Source organism: Anas platyrhynchos, chromosome 2 (genome assembly GCF_047663525.1).
Source record: "Anas platyrhynchos isolate ZD024472 breed Pekin duck chromosome 2, IASCAAS_PekinDuck_T2T, whole genome shotgun sequence".
Lineage (NCBI taxonomy): Eukaryota > Metazoa > Chordata > Aves > Anseriformes > Anatidae > Anas > Anas platyrhynchos.
In genome coordinates this window covers 139,997,561-140,020,558 of record NC_092588.1, presented here as the reverse complement: position 1 = coordinate 140,020,558, position 22,998 = coordinate 139,997,561, and the positions used below count along the sequence as shown (strand labels likewise).

At 34.6% G+C, this 22,998-nt stretch overlaps 1 protein-coding gene across 5 annotated transcripts in view; it reads left to right on the top strand.

Moving 5' to 3' along the window:
* Window positions 1-22,998, top strand: part of NEBL (nebulette) — a 255,414-nt gene that overhangs the window by 199,189 nt on the left and 33,227 nt on the right. For 3 of the 5 annotated variants that reach the window (XM_072033686.1, XM_072033687.1, XM_072033685.1), the window contains 12 exons: window positions 562-672; window positions 3,539-3,649; window positions 5,929-6,039; window positions 6,657-6,767; window positions 7,095-7,205; window positions 7,696-7,800; window positions 10,647-10,739; window positions 14,584-14,676; window positions 15,060-15,153; window positions 16,991-17,082; window positions 18,186-18,290; window positions 19,449-19,620. In XM_072033686.1, the coding sequence (XP_071889787.1) occupies window positions 562-672; window positions 3,539-3,649; window positions 5,929-6,039; window positions 6,657-6,767; window positions 7,095-7,205; window positions 7,696-7,800; window positions 10,647-10,739; window positions 14,584-14,676; window positions 15,060-15,153; window positions 16,991-17,082; window positions 18,186-18,290; window positions 19,449-19,620 (1,309 nt within the window). The remainder of the gene's footprint in view (window positions 1-561; window positions 673-3,538; window positions 3,650-5,928; window positions 6,040-6,656; window positions 6,768-7,094; window positions 7,206-7,695; window positions 7,801-10,646; window positions 10,740-14,583; window positions 14,677-15,059; window positions 15,154-16,990; window positions 17,083-18,185; window positions 18,291-19,448; window positions 19,621-22,998) is intronic. The other 2 variants (XM_027450658.3, XM_072033688.1) reach the window with 1 other exon arrangement.

The window sequence follows — 22,998 nt, the reverse complement described above, 5'->3', positions numbered from 1 at the left end:
TGGGGGATGAACTGGTCCTGAGCTCCAGGGAAGCATCAGCTATCCTAAGTCAGGCCATATTTTTTCAAGCATTTTTTGTAAAAACTTCCAGTGGTGGAGGTTTTGTGAGTTTCTAGGCAAATGAGTCCAGTGCTTCACTAGCCATACCAAGATTTTTTTTTCACATTTTGTCCTGTGTCTCTGTTGTTGCAGTTTGATTCCATTATTCTTCCTGTGTCATGGAAAACTGATGATTTTGTCCTCTTGTTAGAAACTTTAATGTGTTTAAAAGCCATTACCTTGTGTACCATTTGTCTTTTCTGTACTGAACAAATTGTTTTTTCATAGATCATCTTAGACACTCTTTGGAAATATCACACATGTTTTTTATCTAAATTGCATGTGTATATAATTACATCTCGTATAGGTAATCTAAATAATAAAAAGAGTAATAACATTGCTTATTAATGTGATAACTAATTTCTGGCATAGCTCATTTCTGAGTCTGTTTACAGTGCTCTTTCTGAAATATGTTTGGAAATGAACGTCATGTACCACTAATTGTTGTTTTTGCTTCAACAGAAAATGTATCGCAAAGAATTTGAAGAAAGTCTCAAGGGAAAGCCCTCAATGGATTTAGACAAGACCCCAGAGTTCTTGCATATAAAACAAGTCACTAACCTTCTGAAGGAGGTAGACATTTTTTTACTTCACTTTTGTTGTTCTTACTGAGATGTAGTGATGCTGGTTATTTCTCATTTACAAACTACTGAGTGCTGAACAACTTACAGTTAATGCTATAGCTAAATATAAAAGCAATGTCATGAATAAAAGTTGCAATATCATTTTATATTCTGAATAGTCTTGTAGTAAGAATTCATACTTTTTGAAGTTTCCTTTATGAACATAATGAAATGATAAGGTTCAGCACACCTGAATCAGAAAAAGAGTTAAATGAACAAATCAGGTGATTCCATAGAAAATGGATCGTCGGCAAGACATTCCCTGTGAGGGCCTCAATTTTGGAATTTGTTCCTTCCCCTGTGCTCAAATAGCCCAAAATTGGTGACCTTCCAGGCATGCTGCAAAAGACATCTGTTTGATAGGGTTTTGGAGAGGGCCTGGAGTTTGCTTTCCAGATAGATGAAGGGGTGAAAATGAAGGTGTCTGTTGATATCCAGATGGCTGTTTTTCCTTTTGGGTAATTATTTTTAGTTTGTGATAGTCTGTTGTATTTATATGGATGCCTTGAGCTGTGTGCAAGCCACTTTTAACTAATTTAATTCAAATAATTATTTATCACATGTTTTGAATGAAAGTTAAGACAACCAAAATTCCATATTACATAATCTGCTTTAAGTAAATTTTGTTAGAAGGAGTGGATTTTCTGTATGTCCATTGTTTCTTTAATATTTGTCCAATATTCTTCAGTTGCATATGGAATTGTAAATTAAATCACTTTCTTTTCTGTGACTGAGAATCCTTCTATTTTTGGTCTTTTTATGTTATTAATCAAAACTGTTTTCTTGTTAGGTTTTGAGTACTGGTTAGTACTATACATTAGATTTATTATTTGACCAAACTTAGAAGTAAATATATCCGAAAACACTAACATAAAATTCATAGTTAGAAATATCCATCTTCTCCATTTGAATTTTGGATCCAACAGTATCCTGTTATTTATTTATTTATTTAATTATTTATTGCATTAAGGATTGGTTGTTTTGCTATAGCCCAGATGGATGGAATTGAGGATGCAAGAATTAAAAACCCTTGACTCTTGTTCCTTGCCTTGTTCTTAAAATAGCTTATCCCAGTCTAAGCTGTGGGTAAAGACTTTCCTTTCAGATATTTCTTTATTATTCATTCTCTAATAAATAATTTATTTCTATAAGCTTGACTGTCAGATAGACAAGTCCCAAGTTCAGTCCAGTTTATGTAATATCATTCTATGCATACAAAACTCTATTCTTGTGCGCTTGCTGACTAGGGAAAAATGCAAATGCTTGCATTTCATTGAGTTAATCTTGCTGCTTGCTGAGTGTCCACAGAAGTGGACAGTGCATGCATAGTTGCAGATGTGCTGTAAATTTACATCTTTGAAAACTTTCAAGTGTGTTCCTTGCATTGTGCTACATGCAATAAGCTGTTCCCTATTTCTTACCTTGTCAAATTATACAACTCATTACTTAGGGAATAAGGCATATCTGTTAGGCAGAGGGGAAGAAAGAAAGAAAACAGAAATGGCATTTTTAATGCACAAAGGTACAGAATTACAGATCTTATATCCACATTCAAGGAACAGTATCCAAAACCAAAGATTACACAGGTCAATTTAATTATTATCTTTCAAGATTCAGGAAAATAATGTACTTCAGAGTCAAGGATGTAGCTCAATATTTTTGTGTGAAGGTTAATAATAAAATTTAAATAGATATTGCATCAAACAATGTGGAGAACCTGGTGTTACTAAAAAATGAATTATTATTTTTAGTATTTTATGTCAGCTGTGTTTCAGCTAATTCTGTTGCCTTCTCACTATAGAAATTTCTGCAAATATGTTGCATTTTGTTTCTCTGGAACAACTTTCACAACTCTGTCAGAAGAGAGAACTGAATTTAGTAATTTTAATTTAAGTTTTCTGCTTGTTGTAGAAGATGTTTCTCATGATAGAGAAGCTTCTTTAAAAAATATCAGGTCTTCTATTTAAAAAAATATTCCTGAGACAATGGTGCCTGCTTCTTATAAAGTCAATACATGATTAAGAGCATTATGTCTATATAAATTCTTCTAAAAAGACATTTTCTCCAAATGCCTTATAATTTCCTTGCATTAAACAAACAAACAAACAAATAATACAAACCTGGATATGGAAAGAGCATTTAAAAATCCTACAAAACGTAAAAGATTTTCCACTTTCACTAGGCTTACATTAGTTTTCTAGGAACTGGAAAGAAGAAGAGGAACCAAATGTCTGCAGGCAGATTCTAGTGTGCTTTTAATTTTATACTTAACACTTGAGTACTCTGTAGGCTGCAGTTGCCAAATGTTGATAGATCATATCAATGCAGTGTCTGAGGGGAGCAGAAGAGAAATGGTAGGAATATTGCTTCTACATTATAATTTCTCAAACAGTCATTTTAACATGTCCTAATACAGTTTTTAGGGCATCCATCCTGATTGTGATGCCATTAGTGAAAAGGAGATAAAAATGGGAGCACAGCAGATACTGGTCTGCATAAAAGCAAGTGTTACCACAATTGAAGTATCTGTAGATAGGCAGCTGAGGCCCCCAAACAACATGCTAGCACTGTGTAAGAGTGGATTATTTGTCAGGAGCATAACAGAAAAATACATGGCTATATTAAAACCTTTCCACTTTTGCAACATTGTACCTTTAGATTTGATAATTTCCAATTCTATTTTAACTCTGAAACCTTCCGTTAATTCATATTTCATAGAAATTTCAAAGATACCCTTCAGACATTTAATAAGTGGCATTTCTTTTCAAGATCTTCCACACAATGTTAAATGGAGAAATCTCTCTTTAAATCCTTAGAAAGAGTATAGAAAAGATTTGGAAGAATGGATGAAAGGAAAAGGAATGACAGTGTTTGAAGATACGCCGGATTTGATTAGAGTGAAAAACGCAGCTCAGATACTAAATGAGGTATGTTATGCTAGTCAAGGTTATTGATGTCAGAGAAAGTTCACTCTTTATGACATACTCTATTGAATATATTCCTTTCTTTTAACATAATCTACAATAAAATATGTAAGTATTGAAACTAAGGCTCTTTCTGTTTTGCTTTAAGAATATAGACAAAGTCTGGAAAAAAGCTTATGACGAATATTCCAGATTTTCAGGCAATGAAAAGGTCAATGGAAATTGTTAGAGGGGTTAGTAGGCACAGAATTTAAAATTGCATTAAAATTCGTTTTTCAGTCTACTTGTTTGTTCAACTAGTATGACTAATGGAAAGAGTTTGGACTTGCAAAGAAAAGTCAATGAAATAATTTCCAGTTTTTTGAATCTTGTGTCTGTTATTTGAAAACAAATATTGGTAATGACTGTCAGACAACTTTGAAAGAACTTTTATCCAAATAACCTGTTCTATTTGTGAAAACATTTTTAGAGCTGCTCCTGAAGCTCATTTCTTGAGCTTGAGGTTCATCCTTTGCAAATAGACAGGTAGAGGCTTCTTCCAGAGCACATTTTTAGAACTGAACTTTGGTATTAATGGTGTTGGGATATGTTCTGGAGGTTACCTGGAAGCACACAGGTGTGCAACCTACTCCTATTGAAGGGCTGGGAGTGGAGGACTCAGTGACTGCATCTCCATAAGACTGTCCTGAGGAACGTGTGGCCTGATTTGTGCTTGGAAAGACTGCATACTTCCCTGAGACACAAGTTCCAAAGCTGGTGCCACTCATTATGTGGAAGAGCTTGTCAGGCTGCCTGGGACACAGCAATGGGGCCGGAGGGTGTGGAAAAGAAAAAGGGAATGGGAAAGAAGCTTGTGCTCCACCTCACATTTTTGTGTGTGTCATTCTTTAAGAGCAATATATATATTTATATATTCCATATTCTTTTGATGTGTGTAAATACATTACATATTCACACACATATAAATATATAGCCATAATAACCAGAGGAACTCTTGTGCATAGGGCTGATCAATGTAAACAAGCGCAGCTATGCATATAGCTGTAACTCCCAGGGTTACCTTTTCCTTGGTGTTTTACACACTGGGAAGCTAAGGGAAAGCATCTGCCATTCCACCTTTAGCAGAGAGGAATTGAGACATAACATCTTCTCACAGGATAATTTATACTGTTTATATTTTTATATATTTTTTATATATTTTTATATATTTTTATAATTTATACCAATAAAAATTTTGGAATTTTGGAAGTGGGGAGTAGTTTTAGCATGTTTATTTCCATATCAGAGTGAGACAGAGATTTAAGGTAAAGTATTTCTGCTCTTTTTCTTGTTACTTTATGCTGTATGTGTTTAGAGCATTGTAATAAAGACATTTTTCTTCCCCCCCCCCCCCCTTTTTTTTTCCTAAGTAACTTAAAAACGGCTAATGAACAGGAAATTTAAGCATAAGTATTTATTTTGAAAAAAAGTTACACATTTTCCATGAGCAGAGATAAACTATAATATAAAAAGATATTGCTATAGTATCAGAAATAGCAGTGTCCAAGAAAATAATATATATATATATATTTATTAAAATAATTACAACTATTGTATATTTCAGTATTACTGAATATATGTATATCATGGATATTTGAATATCATTTGTTGATGAACAAGAAATACATCCTTGCTTGGATAAGCTCAAGATGAAATATTCATTTGTTTCCTGTATTGGTTATTTATAATTTATACTGTGGGGGAAAAGAAGCAATCATGAATGAGTACAGCCACTTGTCTAATGGCTGTGGTTCAGGAAAGACCTATTAAATGAATAAATTACAACATCTTGTTCTGAAAGTTCACTGGAAACAATTCTGTACAGTATTTGATTTCTATCATGTACTCTTCATAAATAAAATATTTTCTTAAAAGTAAAATGTGTTTCAATTAGGCTCGCATCAAGTACCAGATTATTACACTAGGTTTTGCAGAGCTAAACTGCCCCTTTACTGCAGAGGATAATTACAACAAGCTATATGGACTGATTCTCACACCCCCTGCCAAACTGAAAATTCAGTGGTAGTTTTTGTACATTCTGTGAATATCTCCTAAAGTTTTTCTCTTGTAGTTTGTTACATGTTATGCTAACCAAACCTTGCCAAGACTCTTGAGAACTGTCACCCTCTACTTGAGATTTTTGACTGAGTCAAAATTCTGGCTCTTATATTGTGTCTTGCATAAAAATCTACCTGTAACTCTCTGGCTATTGTGAATCTAATGTACGAAGTTTTGCCTTACAGAAACAATATAAGAAGGACCTGGAAACTGAAATTAAAGGGAAAGGCATGCAAGTTGGTCCAGATACTCCTGAGATAAGACGAGCCAAGAAAGCTTCTGAAATTGCAAGCACTGTAAGTTCCTGTACACGATGCAATCTTTCAGTCTGTCAGAATGCAACAAATTACTGTCACTGAGAATTCCACGTGACACCCGATCTACACAGTAGGCATACCACAGATTTCTCTAAATACCTAGTCTGTTGAGCTGTGTGGAGTCTAAACGTTGTGTAGTCCACGTATGGGGAAAGATAAGTGTTCCCAGAGCTTTGACCCATGCCTGGCCTAGATGGTATTCAGTGGTGGCAGGCGAGGCTGCTTGTTTTGGTAGGGCCAAACAATAAATGGAGCTAGAATGATGCTAACGGCTTTATGACCTCAGTCTCTCCAAGAATAGATGAGGGATAAAAACTTCTGTCTTCATATGCCTCTGATTGTGGCTGCCAAAGTTGAAAAGACGCATGGATGTGAAAGGCTACATCAAAGTAAGCACTCTCTTAAAAGGATGTTTAACCTGTTAACAGGTGTGTTGTAGGTAGGTTCTACAAAGATAATGCTGTAGACAGCATAACATCAAAAGTTATTTGGTGTTTCATAGATACTGCTCAATGAAATTGTACTGAGTAATGTATGAACAATGTTAAGGATTTGGTTGTTGGACATATGAGTGACTCCAATGCTATTATTTTCAGAAAGAATATAAGAAAGACTTGGAGAATGAAATTAAAGGGAAGGGAATGGAAGTGGGCATGGATACTCCTGATATACAACGAGCAAAGAAAGCTTCTGAAATTGTAAGCCAGGTGAGTACAGAATGAATCTGTTAACATTACTTTTGAAGTGAAACAGAATGAGATGTTAAAGATACTTGTGCTAAAAGGAATAAGCAGTGTGCAGTAAAACAAAACAAACAACAACAAAAAAACACAAACCAAACCAAAAAAAACAAAAAACAAAAAACAGGTTACATGAATAGAAGCAATTCTTTTGAGGTCTAATCATTGCTATCAGAATAGCTTAGAAGAAAACATACAAATAACTGCAGAATTAGTTATGTTGCGTACTCAGGGATATTGTTTTACTTTGTTTTACATTCCTTTATTTAATTTTATTTTGTTCTATTTTTGCAGAAAGAATATAAAAAGGATCTTCAGACTGAAATTATAGGAAAAGGAATGCAAGTTGGTCCGTATACTCCTGAAATACAAAGGGTCAAAAGGGCTTCAGAAATAGCAAGCCAGGTAGGCATAGTTCAAAGGCTAACTGTTCTAATTGCTCAATTAATTGCTCAAAATGCTAGCTCTGTAGATGGTATCATACCCATATTAAATGCATTTACACATAGTAAAAATCTTACTGCCTGATTCTTATTTGTATTTAGGCCTATTATGCCATCTAAATTGATTTGAATTGTGTACATCTATCACAGAATCACAGAATTTCTAGGTTGGAAGAGACCTCAAGATCATCGAGTCCAACCTCTAACCTAACACTAACAGTCCCCACTAAACCATATCCCTAAGCTACTTGCAGGTCTTTCTACATTACCTAAAAGGAAGGAAAAAAAAATAAATAGAAGAATATCACAGAGGAGAGTGGTTGAAATAAATCTGTACAATGCTGTTGAGGTTCATCAACAATAAGCAATTTGTTGTTGCAGTTTGGTTATTCTCAGCCCTAAGAAAGCAGGAAATTGACATTTTAAAATCATTTTTTTTTTTTTTTTTTCAGAAAATGTACAAAGATGAAGCAGAGAAGATGCTCTGTAACTATTCTGCTGTCCCAGACACTCCAGAGATGGAGAGGATAAAAAGTACTCAGAAAAACATCAGTGCAGTGAGTAACAGTGATTTTCTCTTCACTTGCAACTTTTCAGATATTTTCAGTTTAAATAGGCTTTCTAGTGCCTCAGCATGAAGTAGGGAACGTATGAGTAAATGTTCTTTGATCCATTTGCATAATTTTCCTGGCAAAGACTGTATCACTCATTTCTTTCAGTAAAAAAAAAATAAATAAAAAAATACAGTTTTTCTAGGTGTGACACTTATTTTGAATTGCTAAACCACTTTATCACCTTGCCAAGCCACAGTTATTTTTGAATGAAGATTTCTTTTCTTTTTCCATCAAGCCCCAGGAAGTATTTTATTTAAATGTACAAGAAAGCTAAGGCTTGTTACTGTGCACACAGGATTTTTCATCTGTTTCCTATCATATATACAGAATACCAAGGTTCTAGGATAAAATTAGAACGCAGCGAGTTTCATAAATATATATCTAATTATTTTATTTTACCCTGGTTACATTTTTTAAAATTTTATGCTAGATTTAAGTTTCAGTCTGTTCCTATATAAATTATGTGCTTAGATTTCCAAGGTTGCCCATTTTGTGATTCAGTTCCATTTTTGTGATTCAGTTCCATTCAGTTCCAGTTCTATGTGCCCATTAATTCTGGTGTTTGTAATTCTGGCTTTGCTTGTAATATAACAGGGAGGAAAAGACAAAGGGCAAATTTAGCCTCCAGAATCCAGTTAGTGTCTGTTTTTCTGGCAGACTAATTATACTAATAAAACCAATGATTTGAGAGAAAGGCATTGAAGTTACTTAAATATTTTAGTATTATCTGGCACAGATGTGATTTTTAGTTTAGAGAGACCCTCAGCTTCACCACCTGCTCTTTTTCTTCCATCACGTGAGAACAGCTGAGAGCTACATCTTCCTAATACAATCTGTTGACAGGCCCATTGGCCCCAGTTTTGTTTCTTGTAGTTTGTTGCCTCTTGGTTTTGAATGGAACTCAGCTGCATAGTGTGAAGGCGGTTGTCACCATATCTCCTGTTACTGGCATCCTAACATCCTAACATGCTACACTGAAACTTTATGTAATGGAAAGGATTCCAGCTTGCATCTACTGTTCTGCTTTCCTCTCTGCTCCAGTTTTTAATAGCTTTTGGTGGAGTCCTCAGTGGGTCTAAGCAGAGTGGACTGACAGATACCAGCATACCTTCCACTACTTAATTGTTAGGATTCTTTATAACATAAAATAATAAAATGTACATCTTTGAGGTTGGTTGAGTTTATTTTGCGATCCCCATTTTTCTATATCTGAAGTGGATCCTCCAAATGTAAGAAAGCAGCTCATAGGTGAGATTGAACGATCATTTCTTTTCTTTCTCTTCATTTCAATCTTTCAGCACCCTGTGCAATTTAGTTTATGAAGGTAAGTTACTCTTTACTAACTCGAGGGAGCAGTGCTCATGTAGAAGAAGTTAATGACCCTTAATAGGCTTTTGATTTCGGATTTTCTCTGAAGTATTTTTCTGCCTTATGGGACAAAAAAAAATGTGGCTAGCTCTGCAGATAAGATCAGTGCTGCTTTTAGCTCACTAGCTCATTTGGCAGATGATTTACAATAGGGTTTTTACTGCACAGTCTTCTCTTTCATAGAAAAATTCCTTGCTCTGGTATTTTTTACCACTCCCTTCTTGGTAGTGGAGAAAAGTGTATTTTAGGTCAGTTGACTTTGTAAATCTTTCTACCTTCTACTGACATGTTTGTGCAGAAGAATTTTCAAGATCTTACTCATAAGCTGTCTCTGTTCTCACATGGTAAAACAAAATTCTAAATTGTTAAAGGTTTTCTGAATATTTGAAAAATTACTTACATACATTAAATAATTCACTCTCCTCTAGAACATTTAGCAATACTGGTCACCCTAGTTTACACAGGTTTTCAAGGAAGTAAGAGAAATGATGTTTTATTGTTTCAGGCTTGAGAGAAATAAAATTTTAAAAGTAGTTAAATAAATCTTTGTTTAAGAAAAGCAGAAATAATATATTGTAAAGATTTTTTTATAAACTCCAGGATAGACTTGTGTTTAAATTACCAGCCTGGAAATACAAATACAACTTATTTAAGAGTTTTGCAATTTGAACTGGTGCTTTATGGTTATTTAAATTACAGCCACATTTAGAATTTGTGGAGCAGTAATTTAATGTCTCCTTCAGTAACTCTGAGTGATTTATTCTACTGTTGTGCTTTGTATTCTATCCTTTATTAAAACAATTGAAATAGAGATCTAGAAATGTGTTTCTTTTCATAAGTGAGCTTTGTTTGTAGATGCAGTCCTCAGCTTTCTGGCTTGAACCCAGAAGTTAAAAATTGCATGACTTGGATTGTAGCTCTGGCTCTTCTGGTTATTTGATCATGAATATGTCAATTTTCTTGTTTGTTAAATTAGAAATAGTTTTATCTATTCACATCTCAGAGCATTTTAAGATCTGAAGATTAAAAGCAATTCAAATCTTGCATGTACATGCACGTTCAATTAAATTGAAATCAGTGAAATTACTCAAGCATAAAGTTGCATTTAAAAATGTTTATAGATTATGATCTAAATTTTAATATTATTTCCAAAGACAAAGCTTTCATTACAAATACTTATAAATAGCTGAGGTCATTCTAAAGGATGATAATAGATTATCTGGTTTACAGTTGATAACAAACAACATCATTACAGTTATTGATAATTGGTGTGATTTATGAAAAATTAAAGTATTTGCTTTCATGGCAAGATTTATAGTCAGATCAATTTGAAACCTGGAAAATTGCCTAGCCCTTTTATGAGAACTTGTACTTGCAATACTAACAGTCTTATAATTACTTTTTCTTTTGGGGAAATGAAGGTGTTTTATAAGAAGGAAGTAGGAGCTGGCACAGCTGTAAAAGAGACTCCAGAGATTGAAAGAGTAAAGAAAAATCAACAGAATATTAGTTCGGTAAGTGCTATTAGCATTAATTATTCTTACATGAGTAAATGGTCTTTTTTTTTTTTTTAATCCTTTTGTTTACTAAAAATTCTACATCTTAATATTACACATCTCATTCAAATACCACTCCACTGGATTTTGGATATAATGCTCCATTCTAGTGGTGTTCTTCTGAGTCCAAAGGTAGTTCAAACAGAAACATCTTAAAATATAGGAAAAAAACTTTTAACTAAATATTTGAGGAAATAATTTTGTTTTTCAAGAGTGAGAAACATGAAATATATTTCCTGATATGACAGACTGAGCTGCAGTCATAATTTGCAATTTAGAAAAATATCATATGACAAAAAGAAAATCTTTAAAGTTCCTATAGTCTGCATATATTACGCAGCATTTGTTACAATTTGCACTTCAGGAAAAAAATGGATGTCCAGAATCAAGCTACATGAGAAGGTGGAGTGTCTATGCCTCTATATGTGCTGATGATACGTTGATCTGTGGACCTGATGAAACCAGTTCTGAAATAGTATTGTTTGTCTATGGATGACCAATGTTTCTGGCACTTTAGTGGTCCACTAAAAGTAAAATATCAGAAAGAGTTTTCAACAAGTACGACATGCTCTTTCGGTAACATGGCAAATACATGGCAAAGCTTGGGGGAAAAAGGAAAAGTAACTGTTGAACAAGAAAACAGTCCTAATGGCATTGTTCTGTTTTGTTACGGAGTCTGTTGTTCCTGTCATGACATTTCTGATCATTAGAAAATTAAAAAAAAAAAAAAAAAAGAGTTTGAAAGTAACACATGTAAATGACAGTAGATTTTGTTTAAATCTTATCTGAAATCCAAATTAAGGACTTGGTACAACTATTTTAGTATAATTTCCTTGTTAAATACTGCATTTCCCAACAAAGTAAGGCCAGGTAGGGAATTTCAATAAGATTTTGAAAAATAATATTTTCCCTGGATTTTTTCTCTGCTCAATCACTTTTCATTTTTTATTTTCATTTTGAGTCCTGTGCAATTTACAGATTCAGTGCAAGATATCACCTTGAAATAGTTTTTCTGGTTGTGAAGCTGTTGGTTGTGTTTGTTTAGTTTCTTTCTAATGAGGGTGCTTTTGTTCTTATTTTTCTTCTGCAAATGTGTTTCTTTTCTTTCACCTCCTTCTCTTCCTCTCCTGCCCTTTGCCTTTTCTCCTTTCCCTTTCTTTTTCCCCCCTTTCTTTTCTTTTTCCCCATTCTCCTTCTGCCAGATTTGAAATGGTGTTCTAGAAACAGAAACCTACTTTCCAGATACCTCAGCCATATATTTTGAGAGTAGTCACACACATGCACATTCACACAGACAGAGGCTTATTAGGAGTAATCTTACTCTAATGTTTTTTTACTCAGTACCTATCAAAGTGAAATGGAAAAATGCTATGCAGTGTTCTTGCTGTTTTAGAAATCCTAAACAATGGTGATGAGAGGAAGATACAAGATGGATCAGTATGCTAGTAAACATGCTTGAACAAAAGTATATCAAAAGAAACATAAAATATGTGAGTGGTTGTAGTGGTAGCCTAGTGGTTTAGTACCATGGCTTTTACCTTGCTAGTCTATGTGAAGAGCTAATATTTTACAAAAAGTATTTTATTGCATGTAGTATGCTTATGATTAGTAAAGTCTTGTATAGTAATTATTGAAAGGGTAGAATGCCAAATTTGAAGGCAATCTGAAAAAAACTTTTAAATTATTTGTCACTAAGACAAATGTATGTATTGTATGGTGTAATTTACAGGAGCCCCAAAGGAAATAATTTGTAAATTACACCAATTTACACTCTATTAGATTTGAACGCCTTGCACATATCTTTGAATTTAGCCAGAAGGACTTAGGACAGCTTTAAAACTGTTGTGCTAGATGAAACTCAATTTGATGCATATCAGCAGTGCAAAAAAAACCCCAAGAAAATCAGAAAAAACAGACCAAAATAACAGTCACTCTGCAATCAAACCATGCAAAAAAAAGTCCATTGCATCATGTTCTGAAAGTGATCAAATTATTCAAGGTTACATCTATTGGAGACAAATCTCAGAATAGTCTGTTTTCACAACTTAAAAAACAAGGTGGTGGCAGCCAGCATAGCTGATCTAATCTCACCTGTTGTGAAGAGTAGGTAGGATGAGTCAGCATCCAAAATATCTGGGAGTCAAGATCTCACAAAACTTTACAAGTAAGCATCACACCCATGGACAATAACTGAATTTGAACCAAGAAGCTACAAATAACTAAGAGGATTTAAAAAAAATCTTTACATTGAGGAACAGGAAGGTCTGGACACATCACTAGAAAGGAAGTTTTAGGGGAAAGATTGTAATTGTGTCTTTGCTTGTGTGAAATCCATGAGGAAACTCAGCACCAAAAATGTTGGAGCCTGACTAAAACTCAAGCAGTTGAAGCATTTAAGGACTAACACTGCCAATTTTTAAGCTTACCTAATAGTCTCTATTAAAAGACCCTGTTTTCAGTAGTTTAATACTTCTGCCAGTCCTTAACTGTCTGGACTGAAATTTTCCATTTCTGGTCTGTGCTTTGGGCTGTTTTTGTTTTATTTATTAAATAATTTATTTATAAATTTCAGCCAAAGTAGCTTCCAAGAATGACCGCAGAGAAAAACAAGTTATTTTGTCCATGTTAAAAAAAAAAAAAATAAATTGGCTTCCTCCAGCAGTACCATGCCTTGGAGCAGAGAGTTGAATATTAGCAAGTGACATTTGGTACAACGGATTTGGGAAAAAAAAAAAATAAAGACCAGGGGTCAGGAACTGAAAGCGTAGAAGGGCTTGGCCACAGACAAAATGGAGAGGCCAGAGGTGGTGAAGGATGGACAGAATGGTGTGCTCCTGTGCATGGGTGCATCCTTCCAGAGGTTAAACTGAACCCAAGGCAGTTTAGACTCATTACTTCTTTGCTGTCAGCATGTGTCTGTGATACAAAATGTTCAAGTATTTTCTATTAGCCAAAATATTTTCCATTTCTTTAATGATGGTGTCCACAGTGGTACTAAATACTGGACAGATATTTAGTAACAGACTAAGAAAAAGACATTGCACTAATTTGTCCAAGATGGCCCTGTTGGATAGCATATAGAAAACCGGAAGATATGACATCTTTCTTTTTAGTACCATGTATGCCTACCTCACAACTCTCCAGATTGAATTCAAACTTTGGTACATACAGAGTATAATTGAAGAAATTCTTCTAGTTCTGTGTGTCTTTCAAATTATGGAGTCTAACATATCCAAACATACTGCTCTTCAGAATAGATGTGGTAAAATGTCACTAATTATGACAACATCTTCAAAGGTATCATCCATCCAAACATCCTCATTCTCCATAATGTGTCTGTTTATGTTTCCAGAGAACTTCAACCAGACTTTGAGGCCATCCACCCTTGTGAGGACACATTTTTGAAATGTTTGGTTTCTGTAATGGACTGATAGATTCCTATGTAAGACAATATAAGACCATGTCATTGTCAGAGTGATGCAGATCTTGAAGCAGTATATGCAGCATCTCAGTTATAAACATAGCCACAATCTGATGTGATATAAGTTTATGCTGTAACAGTTTTAGGATACAAGGCATTTTATATGCACTCTGTGCTGCATCTTATCAAATAAGAATCATCTGAGACCCTAGTAATCTGTGTCAGAAATTAAATATAACTGTTCCTGTTCAGGTCAGTAGTGTTGGTAGGTCTGGTCTAGCGCTGTGGTGCATGCAAGGGACAGATTATAAAACTTGTGTTGTGGTTGAGTACTTGTCTATATCTTTGAGTTGCTAATATTTTATAATATTTATTGTGCAGATTAAATACAAAGAAGAAATTCAGCATGCAACAGCTATTTCTGATCCACCTGAACTAAGAAGAGTCAAGGAAAACCAGAAGAATATAAGCAATGTGTGCCCCGTTTTCATTGCTTGCAGTCTTTGCTGTGTTAAATGTGTTTGTGCCTCTGTGAATATATCTGTGATGCTTGTGCTAGTTCCTGTTTGCTCACAAAGACTAACCAATTAATGGTAAGAAGGTAACTCTTTAGCCTTGCCCTTTGATTAACATCATTGAGAGTGAAATATTCCTGCTGAAGTATAAGTTGTTTACCTCTGAAATAGAGGAACCGCAAGAGAGGTTGAGTACTAAGTGTCATGATGAAAGATGAGTGTGTTTACTAAGGAATAATATTTTCCAACAAAATGCAGTGTGCTCTTTGATGATTTCTAACACACTGCTGTATTTCTGTTACTTGGAAGTCTCTGTGTGATATCTTATGCCATGTTCACTAGGTTCAGTACAAAGAACAGCTCTGCAAGGCTACACCTGTGAGTGTCACTCCAGAGATCGAAAGAGTCAAGAGGAATCAAGAGAATGTCAGCATGGGAAGTTGCTCTTATTTCATCTTTTGTATAAATGCTGCGTGCAGATGATGAGTAAGAAATTCTGCCTGTGCCCTTTCTTTAGTTAGGCATGGGCCTAACTAAATGGAATTACCTGAAAACTCTCCTTTAGGAAGCAACTAGAAAAGCCACTGCTTGGTTCAGAAAATGGCACGTAAAGTAGCACGTACTCAAATAAATGGCTGTACTTTTTTTGAAACTTTATTCTCTGTCTTGGATATTTGCAGAAAACCTTAATTTATTTATTTATATATAAATATTTTAAACAATATCTTTTCACCAGCTTTTTTTTTTTTTTTTTTTTTTCCTTTAATTAAAATAAATAAATAAAAAAAAGGCTACAGTTGGACTCAAACTCCAGCTCTCTTGCCTCTCTTTCTGGCTCCTCAGTAACTTTCCTATCAGAGTTTATTTAATGGCTGAAACAATCATTAGAAAGTCAAGCTGTTTGTAGTTGGTAGAGCATGTGGAAGAAGGTAAGGAATTTTGGAATTCAGTGTTGCCTTCTTTCATTGTTGAAGTTGCACCTTGTTACTGAGTCTTCTTGCGGTGACTTCTGTTGACATCCATATTTCATGGGTCCACAAACAGCTATGGTGTTTCCCTAGGATGTTTTCACTCATGTTCCCCAAATTAATTCTGAGTTACAATTTTCAAAATAGTGTCCCTCTAACTTAAGTATATGCTATTTATTCATAGGTTGCTGCTGATGCATCTAGTTCCCCTAAAATGCACACTGTTCAAACAAACCTGTTTTACCAAGTGATCATTATACCTTTGCAAATGTCAGTTGTAAGTTTTAATCCATTTGGTAGTTTACCATCACTTCTATAAGACATTAATTTTTCAGTTGGAATATGTTGATGTGGACAGTTGATGTGTTGTGTGGCAAGACAATTGCTTGGACGTTGTTAATGCCACAGTGCACTGCAGAATTATTAGCATAATGTATCAGCTCAGTTATTCTTACAACACAAAAGCAAGAACTCACTCGCAAACACATACACAAACACATATAAAAAAGAGATTTTTATGGAAACACTTTTTCTTCATAAAAGTGTTGATTGGCATAAATCATCCAAGAATCTCTGATTATTTACTAAATATGCACCATATTAGACTTCCTTGTATTAGGGGCCAAGATTAACAGACTGATCAGTCTGTCGATGCCATATCTATCCTCTTTAGATACTGATCTGTCTTGAGTGTCCATTCGTTTAATGCATCATTGCTACTAGTGTAATTTGTTAAGAAGTGATAGAGGGGATAGATATTCCTAAGCTGAAAAGTACATTTAAATAAACATACGGTGAAATATAGATGGTTGGAATCAGTTTACAGTCCAGATGTATTGCACCCACTGTGTTTAATCACATTTGAATTTACAGAGTATACAAATTAGAATGTAGATGTTATTCTTATGGAATTTGTGTATGTGTGTAGAAATAAGCATTTAGAGTGGGCATTGCTGAAATTCATTTTTTTTTTTCATTTGCTCTGCTTCCCTTATTTATAGTTTACCCCATTCTGAATATAAGATATTTATCTGTACTGCCAAAGACCCGTGTGGTAAATGTCAAGATGTTGTGTGCATATGTGTGTATATATTCACACAAATGCGTTAATAAGAGGACTTTACAGAAAGAATTCAAGGTTATGCTTCAAAAATCAAGTTTTATAAGCTTTAATAAACTTCAAATGCATTTTAGCTTTTCATTTGTTTCCTGGGTGACCTTTTGAATCATACATTTTAATGTAATACAATGTGATACTGCTTTAGCTGACAAAGTATGTACCATTTTATCCTGTTACATAATAGGTTCACTACAGAGAGCAGCCTGGCAAAGCTACTGCTGTGAGTGTCACTCCTGAGATAGAGAGAGTCAAGAAGAATCAAGACAATATCAGCTCGGCAAGTTGTTTGAATCTTTTTGTCATTTATATTTTCTGTCACTGTAGGAATATAACAAGGATATGTTTTCCCATTTAGATTTGATGTGTCAAATGAATCCAACTGCATCATCCTCTGAATGATTTTTTTTTTTTTGTCCTTTGAATACATGACTGCACATATAGGCAACAAAAATATTCAGACTTGTGGTTATTCTTATAAAAAATGTAAGAGGTCAGTTCAAGAACCTTTGTCTCTTGTTACCAAGTTTGATTTGCTAGATTTTAGGAGTAAATTATGGGAAAGGGCAAAGGAAATGAGATTTTAACTTTAGTGCAGATTTTTTTTTGGTGTATATGTGATTCAGAACATGGAAGCATATCCGTTCCACTCTGCAACATGCTACCTAATTAAGAGCAGAGTAGTCCTAAATAGATCCTATTATTAATCACTAAAGGGTAGATACTGTATTAATCTTGGCCTTTTTTTTGGATAATACTTGCCTTTGGAGGTATGTAGGGGAGACGCGCATTAATTGTCACACAGTACTGTAAGAAGTAGAAGACAGTACTAATAAGGAGCAAAGAAGTCAAAGCAGCACAGTGAAGTAAAGGACCAGACTAGTTCTGCTACAGACTATGTTCTCAACACTGAAACATCAGTGGTGAAACCCCTACAGATGATAAGTAGAACAGGCTTCCATGCAGAACCACTGTCTCAAGGTGGCAGAAGAGAATGAACAGTAGTGAACACTTTAGAACTGACTGTATGGGTGAAGAGTAAAGTAGCTCTTGTTTATCAAAGGATCTGTTTAAGGACAAAAAATCTGAACTTCTAAGTAACTACGTATGTCTTAAGCCTTAAAACAGTCAAGTGTTTCAGCTTTCACGTAACAATGATTTTTTTGACTGATTGATGGAATAAACATGTCCTTTGGCCTTATCAATACCGTAGCCCATCTGTATCCTCCCTTTGAAATAAGATCACTAGAAAATGAATGTAAAGAAAGAAAACAGAAGAATTTTGGGCATTATGATTTGGAAAATATGCTTTTGCATAGTGTGGTTCTCACCATACCTTCTACGGTAAACAAAACCTTCATGTATGCTGTTGCTGTTTTTCAGGTGAAGTACAGCAGTGATCAGAGGCAGATGAAAGGTAGACGTAGTGTGATTCTAGACACACCTGAGCTAAGGCATGTCAAAGAAACACAAAACAACATCTCAATGGTAGGGTACCTTCTTCCTATAACTAGAATATACTAAGGAATGACACTTGACTTCCACTGGATTTTGCCTTCCATTAATATAGGTAACTAATGAAACTCTCTGCTCAAGTATGGAAAGAATATTTTCTTCTTATGCCTGTTGAGGGACTGTTTGCTAACTGCATATGACTGTAATGAACGTTTTCAAAATACTAATAAACAGTTTTCTAACAGGTAAATGTCTGTTCTTTTTTGTTATTGTTGTTTTTTTTTTTTAATTAAAAAAAAAAAAAAAACTCATTTGAGCATCACACAGTTTGACTGGATTAGGTGACACACTTCACCATGTGCCTGTGCACGTTCCTAGTTTCTGCGTGACTTTTGTTCTTGGAATGAGTTTTGTGTGCATCTGCTTGTGTGAGAATGTTTGTCAATTTTAAATCTTTGATGATTAAGACTAAAAAAGTAAAAATGCATAATTGGGGGTACTACCTTTATAACTCTTACTAATACTGGTTTTGTTCCAACACTTGGTTATATAACACTTTATACCCTAACGTCTTTGTATTTTATTTTTTTCCTTTCTTTCTTTTTATTTTTTGAAAGCAGGCTGCTTAGAATAAGTGCAATTTTTATTCCTAAAAACCTTTGTTTAAAGCCAATTGGCATATGATAAAACAAAAAGGCAAAAAATACCTAAGTACCATTTTTTTTTTTTTTATGAATCTGTGCATAGCATCAAAATTTGCAGTGAGTACTTGAGTTCTTAAGAAGTACACTGCTGGAACATTTTTACTGACAGAATTAGTTGTCTACATCATCACAGAGATGTCCTATCTCAAAGGGGATGGATCAGATGACCATCTGATGAGGGCTTTTCCTGTTATACTCAATGATTTATGTGACTATAAGATGATACTTTGCTGCTCAAGTAAATGTCTCATTTGGTGGCAATATAAAACAAATGCAAAAATGATAATAAAATATCAAGGTATCAGGTCAGGGAGACAAGCTGGAAGTCCTGCTGAGTCTCTTCTATCTCATATGCATGACAATTCTATTATGGTACAAAACCCAAAGAATATAAGTGCTTAAAGCAGTTATGAATTCCTGCATAGAATAACCATTTGCTGTCAACTAAAGCTTGGGGAATAATGTAATTCTTCTTTTATTTTGCTAGGTAAAATATCATGAAGATTTTGAGAAGACAAAAGGCAGAGGCTTCACCCCAGTGGTAGATGATCCTGTAACAGAGCGGGTGCGGAAAAACACCCAGGTTGTGAGTGATGCAGCATATAAGGGTGTGCACCCACATATAGTTGAAATGGATAGAAGACCTGGAATAATTGTTGGTAAGTTGCTAAATAATGTTGCTATCCGAAACACTGTGGGAAAGCCTTCACTACTGTTCTCCATTATATCCAAGAAAAAATACTCCCAAATTTCATTTTCACTCTTTTCTCAGTGTGAAACATTGAACTACTGGTCCAATGCTAGCTTCTAGGGAAGTAGTTGGGAATGAATGATAGGTATACTTTGATCTATTTATTTATTTAATTTGTGTGTGAAATATGGATATTAATTACTGTAGCTTTACTTTTAAACACTGACTTTTCAATAAAAGCCAAAATATCTGTTTTGTTCTTTATTTTGTGTAGAAGAGAGATAGTTAAATTGGTGGTTCTGCAAGGTCTTGATGTTGCAGACCAGTTCAGATTTCCACCTACACTGGTCAGCTATTTCTCTAGAGCTATACATGGCCCATGTACCTTGTGTTTTGGAATTACATACAGCTTTTGAAGTAGCACAAGACGTTACTCATTAATAACTTGATAGATTTCTGGTGAGCCAGACACCATGGCATTCAGAAGAGATGCTCTAAAAGATGATCCGAGGTAAGACCAGATGTATGAAGCTAGAATATAGACTATTTTTGTATTAGGAGACAAGTAATTGTGGGAAGGTATTCATAACAAACAGTGGTTCAAAATAAAAATGCATATTTTAATTCTTTTAAAAGTAAGCAAGCCTGCTGTGGTGAAAGAAATGTCAACTTAACATTTATTTTTACACATTTTTCGTTTGGTGTGTTCTTCTGTTTTTCTGTGCTTTACAACAGTATTGACAACTGAGTGTCTGCACAGGGAAAATCATCCTGAAGTAGCACTCTAAAATCCTTCATATGTAGTAACAAGAATTGAGTTTAAGCCTACCTCTCAGAAAGTAACAGAAACTACAGGTGAAACAGAGTAATTGGTAGGTCATATAGTCCATCCTCCTGCCTAAAATAAGGTTAACTATCTATTCTAATTCCTGACGGATACTTCATCAGCTTTTTCCTGAAAGTCTCAAAATGAGTTCCTGCTATTTAGAGAAGTGTATTTCTTTCCTGCTGTATGGCCACTTTTTATATGCCTATAGCTCCAGCCTTCTATCAGATGGAATTTGTCAAATGTGGATGTTTAGAGAGCGCTGCCCAGGGAAGCTACTGGTGTTTTTAAGACCATGCAAATCTTAGAGGTCCACATACTCTGGATCTATGGTAACACTTTGTTCAGTTAAATTACTGTCTGGACAGACCCAAGCACTGTATCAAACGTCTCACTTCCATAGCTAGAGGTGGTAGAGCCAAAGAAAAGCTCCTGTAAAATCGCAGTTCAATATACAGTTTGGTGCATGCTTTAAACACCCTAGACTACGCTGCATTGCATAGTCTACACTAGCCCTTGGTGGCAATCATGAGTGCAGCCCTGTTTTCAATAACTGAAGGCTTGCTAGTTCAAATTGATTAGGATTAAGAACTTCCCTGATAAATTCTTGAACTATGTGACTGAAATATTACTATTTTTTAGTACTCTTTATCAACTAAAGAGTATCAAAACACAGAGGAACTCTTAGTTCCCTGTACCCACCAAACAGCAAAAATAGTGCCACTATTTAAAGGAGATAGGCCATGACAAACCTGAGATCCTAATATCCAGTGATATTTCACCTAATGCTTTTTCAGAGTGAACAGCAGTTATAACACCTTCTTGTATAAAAAGAAGCAGTGAGCTCCCTGTTCAAGGAATGTCCTTGGCAGCTGGAAAAAAACAACTGCACACTGACAAAAAAACAACTATGAGTCTCTTGATTTTTTTCTTAGTTGATAAAAGTTCATCCAGTTAGAAGAAGTATTTCTGTGTTAGAATCCATCTGGCTGTTCTTTTAAAGTATTATCAGTGAAGCTGTAACAACTTTTTTTCAAATGATTGATTGGTAAAATTAATGTTTGTGCTCTGGAAAATAGGCACTAGTTTTAACCATGCTAAAGCCATTCTAGTCATCAAGATATATTAATCTATCAGAGTTTTGAATCTGTGACAAAAGACGCTTCATGATTCTCATGTGAGTTTAAGGATATTTTAAACTGGCATAAGTTACCAGGATGATAAAACAGATAAATTCTATAAATTACCAAGGTTCTGATTTTACCTGTGTTATTTCAGATTTACAAAGACAGATACAATCAATGGCTGCTGCATTACTGCTGCCGTGACATCATACTTATTAAGCCTTTACTTACCAAGACATGATCAAACAGGAAAAGCTTTACACTTACCAGTTCCTCCCACCCCTCTTGTGCCTGTCAGAGCTTTATGGAGTTGCATAATTTATCATCATTAGGACTAACACATAGTTTATCAAAAGATTGTACATTGGCTTTTATTCATCTTGTCAAGAGGGAGTTAGCACTATGCTTCACCTTGCAGGAGTTGCAATAGATAACACATAATGCTCATACATTGAATCTGTTCTAAAGCCAGGGAAACACAGCCAGGGATTTATTTCCTCTGACTGTTCTTTCCATTGCCTCTAAGATATTAATCATTTGAAACACAACATATATGGGGTCCCCATAGTCCTGCTTTACCTACCAACACGTTATTTAGCTTTGCACCACTCAAACCAGCAAAAGGACCAAGGAGGGAAGACAATTATTTTTCCCACTTCCATTGCAGTGAGTAAATCTTGAAGACAGGTCTGCCTGAGATGCAAACCAATAATAAAAAGGTGTGATTTGATATATTTATGCTTGATTGCACTTTACATCAAGATTTTATTTTAAACTTGTTTGGAGTGATTAAATGATTATTATATTTTTAGGCACAGCAGTTATGAATTGTATATATTACAGATTGTACTGAGTAGATCAAAAAGTCACACTGTAGCTGATTATGCATTTGTTATAAGCTTCCTCTTAGCTTGTACAACATTAATTGTTTGTTAAAAGCTTATTAAAATCATGGTTGAATCTGTGTTCAACTTTATGCTGTGTTTATAACTAGAGCTTGGACGTGAAATTATTTATTTCTTATGGACTACATTTCTTTCAATATCTAGTTCAGAAGTGAATTCAAGATGTGTTAATAATTTATTTGTGTGAATTAAAACTGAAGGTCTTGCAGTTATGATTGTTATTGAATTGAACGAATTCCAAAAATACTTTTCAATACTGAGATAGTGGATCAACATTAAGTCTGTGTCCCAAGAAACAGAGACAAAGAGAATTACTAGTTAAGATAACAGTGGGCTTCATTTTACCCAACTGTAGTTGTCTAAAGTGTAGATTTCTACAGATGAATTTGTCACCCTGCCTGGTTCATTTCTTTTTTTTTTGTATTGGTAAGGAAAGATGAAAAACCAACAACAACCAACCTTTTGAGCTTAAATGAATTGAGCAAATTTTA